General features: G+C 44.4%; 1 protein-coding gene across 1 annotated transcript in view; it reads right to left on the reverse strand.

Annotated features, from left to right (window-relative positions):
- Positions 1-1,349, reverse strand: part of LOC140336012 (uncharacterized) — a 145,377-nt gene extending 144,028 nt beyond the window's left edge. The window contains exon 1 of the mRNA XM_072419067.1: positions 7-1,349. Coding sequence (XP_072275168.1) covers positions 7-923 — 917 coding nt within the window. The 5' untranslated portion in view covers positions 924-1,349. The remainder of the gene's footprint in view (positions 1-6) is intronic.
- Between the last annotated feature and the right edge of the window lie 2,519 nt (positions 1,350-3,868).

Genomic DNA, 3,868 nt, shown 5'->3' on the forward strand with positions numbered 1-3,868 from the left:
CTGAACCCTCTATCCCTACCTTTGATGGAAATGCTGTCCAAGGTTTTGAAGCCCCTATCGATGGTTTTGGTAGCGCTGTCCAAGGTGTTGGTTCTTTGATGAGTGGAGAGATTGGGATCACTGTCCAAGGTGTTGATTCCCTCTTTAGGGGATATGATTCTGAGATCAGAATTTGCACTGAGATGGTTGTCCAAGGTGCTGATGACCTGCTCTTTGGATCTACCTGTTTCAGAGATGCCTATGTTTTGAATAGGGGTTCCGTCCAATGTGTTGAGATCAGTGAATGGTAGAGGAGCCCTGTCCGAGGTGCCTATTTCCTGATCAATGCCTGGAACCGGTGCTCTGTCCAAGGAGCTGATACTTTGAGCCGTGGAGCTGACCCTGGACCCAAGCAATGTAGATGAAGAAGACCCAAGAACAGCCGATGCTGCTAATCCATTGGTATCAGGACTTTTGGATCCATCATGTGGGAAAGGTACTTTAGTCCTCAGTGAAGGTAACAAGGTAACGGAGTTCCTGAATCCAGAGGAAGCTGCTTGTCGGTTATATTGCCGGAATGGTGAATCGGTGTATTCCCCCGGTACAGAAGGTGACCCCGAGGCACTTACTCCCCTGGCACCGACTTCCAGCTCCCTCTCTGAGCTCTGGGGGCCCCTAGAAGCTGGGATCAGGGGGCCCCTATTGGGATTAGGACTGTTGGTGTCCGGCTTAATAGAAGCGGCTCTGATGGCGTCCAGCGGGCTGATCCCGGGCTCCGGTTGTAGGTAGATCCCGGCGTCCTGTAATGGGAACTGTAGGGAGCTGTAGCAGCTGAGCAGGCTGTAGAAGAGGTAAGTGACGGACAGGGACAGAGTGAAGAGGAACACAAGTTTCCGAGGAGCCTTAGTTGTGAGCAGGGCAGTGCCTGGCCAGCACGGGGCCATCGCGGATCTCCAGCCCCAGACCAACAGACATGGTTTCAGCCGAAATCGTGCATGGAGCCGCCTTGAAGAAACAGCCCCTGGCGGAGGAGATGTGGGGAAGCCGGTTGTAGCCTACCGATCCCTACTGAGGAATGTCAAAGTCTCCGGATCCCTCCAGGCACACAGCCTCTTCCCATACACCTCCCGGTAGGTTGAGCTGCCAGCGACTGATAACGTGCGGAGACATTACCGACAACTGGAGCCAATTCGCCTCCCTAAAGATCTCCGAAAGATCCAGCACTTCTTGATGGCAGATCGCAGCATCGCCCACACGGTACCGGGAGGTAATCGTCTCCCCTCGCCTGTTGCAGACCGGCCAGTTCCCTGAACAGCGGCAGCAACTTTAAATCGAGAAGAAGAGGCGGCAGTGGTTCCGCCTCGGCTCCGCAGGAGGCACCAGGGAAGTCACGCCCTCTCCTGCACACAACCACGCCCACCTATCTGGCCACCTTCACCTGCTTCTGAGAGGGGCGGGGTCACCACCGACTTCCCAAAGGTCAGCAATTAGCAAATATAAGTTATTGATCATTTTATTGTTTTGTTTATTATTATGTCGGAGCTCATAGTACTATCACAGCAGCATGTTTTATTAAAGGAAATAATAGTGAAGGGCAATGCATACATCTGTGCAGTATAGCTAAAGATTTGCCTGGGATAGATGTGTCTATGTGGAAAAGCAAGCCTTGCAATGCTTGTATAGAAGATAGCAATTATAACAGCCTCATATACAGAAATAGTGGGCTGCCTAGGCAGGTGGCTGGAAAAGAATTGTTTGATGGTCATTCATAGCATAGTAAATGTTTGCATTTTACTAATCATTTATCTTTCAGAGGATGGAAAGTAAAAAAGGCACAGAGTGTGGGATTCTTGCTAATTTCCTATGCTGTAGACACTGAAATAATGTTTTTAGGTTAGCTGATTTCAGAGAGAATCTGCTCATTAGCAGTCTATAGGGAGAATAGACTCCAGCTGTACAGTGACCACAATGATGTATGCAGGTAGGGAACAATCATCTGCTTTATTTCTCATATAATTCAGCCGGGTTACATATACAGTACCTTGATTTTACAGATCTGCTTGTGATCTAAATCTGTGACCCTGGACTATAAGAAATAAAACGAGCAGGTTTGCTGGAATATGTACTATTTGTCAGCACTGTCATTTGCAGAATCATCAAAGAAACAGTGGTCCAGTTCTGGGTTAAATAATGACTAGTGTCCCAAGCCCACTTCTTCTGAGCCCAGGACATACCGCAAAGAATGTTTCAAGGAGCCATGCTATTTTGTGCCACTGATCTTAGCAGCATTTAGAATCACCCGTTGTCAGAGAAAGGGGACCTGTCAGATCACATAACCATATCAAAGATCCCTGTGACCTAAAATTAATCTATACAGAAATTTTACAAGGCATTTAAGGTGGAACTGGGCTTATGATGGTGTTGGTACAGTAATAGAGTTTGTGCAGGTACAAGGACTATAGCATATATGTTTCACCGAGGAGTTGACTTTATTTAAAGCAGAAATAAACTCATCTCCTCGTTTCATTGTCAGTGATGACATCTTGGCTAGGATGAAACGATGTAACTCCCATGTGCAGCATACACCTGAATATATTGGAATTGTGCATTGTAGGTACCTACTATTTGCAGCTGGGGGCTACTTTATATTTTAAAGCAGAATAAAACTCACCTCTCCTAATATAATCACCAATGCCATCATCTTTGTCCAGTCTTCTTCTTGGATTGAGTCTTTAGCCATCTTGATTAGCCGAACCGAAATGATTCAACACTTATGCACATGTGCGGCAAACACGTAGGCATGCTAGAACTGCATACGCAGCTCACTGTACATTCAATAGAAAATAGTGAACAAGCAGGTAGATTTGTTTTATTGCAGAAGGGACATAACATACAATATGGAGCTTCCTGTTCACATTTTTTTTTTTAAGTTCGTTTTCACTTTACCAATTCCTGATACTCAGTGCAATGTGGCCTAGCAAAGAAAGCCATATTCAAATCTTCAAATAATAAGACCACTCAAACAAAGCAGGTGTTGAGATGGATGACCTTGGGGTGGTTTTGTCTATTTATTACAAATGGGATGATGATATGCAGAGCAGAATACTCATTGATAATGGTCAGACCTAACTGATTTATTGGCATTAATATGATTGTTGTGGGTAAATTCATCTTGCATACTACCATTGAAATTTGCACTGCTTTATTAAATATGTCTTATAATGTCATATCAGCTCAAAGTCTGGATTTGTTAAAGGTTAGAGAGAGAAACAGGAAGAAGAGAGAAATAAAAGAAAGAACAGGAAAGAGAAAATAGCAAATATCTCCATCACTTTTATAGGAGTGAAGGTTCACATTGAAGGAACAGTTAATGACAGCAGTCCAACATTCACCAAATATTCAGCTATGGTAGCCATCAAAGTTTACAAAAGTGAAGCCTACTTTGAAAACTTTAAAAGTATGTAAACCTATTAAATTCTTCTATTCTTTTTCCTTTAATGTATGTCGTATGTACAATCCACAGCACATATCTAGGGATCTTGGTATTCCTCTTGTGATGGAAACAGATCCATGATCAGCTTGTGTTCCTCATCTCCCAATAGGTCCTACAGGACCTTGGCCTGCCTGGTTGACATGCTCACCCCTCTGCACCCCCATCCAGCCCTGCTTGGCTTGATTGACAGCATTTCAGAGCAGAACCCTCACTGTTAAAAGAGCAGCTGCACATTGTTAATGAGAAGTTAAGCCAAATGAGTGAAACAGTAGAAAATATACCTGTATGTATAGAAAGGATTTTGTAGGAACTGTGCACAAAATAGTTTTGGACCAATATTTATTTGGCATTCTGAGAATTTTACCAAGCGCCTCCATGCTCAGGAAGAAGAATAAG

The sequence above is a fragment of the Pyxicephalus adspersus genome, chromosome 7 (assembly GCF_032062135.1).
Source record: "Pyxicephalus adspersus chromosome 7, UCB_Pads_2.0, whole genome shotgun sequence".
NCBI lineage: Eukaryota > Metazoa > Chordata > Amphibia > Anura > Pyxicephalidae > Pyxicephalus > Pyxicephalus adspersus.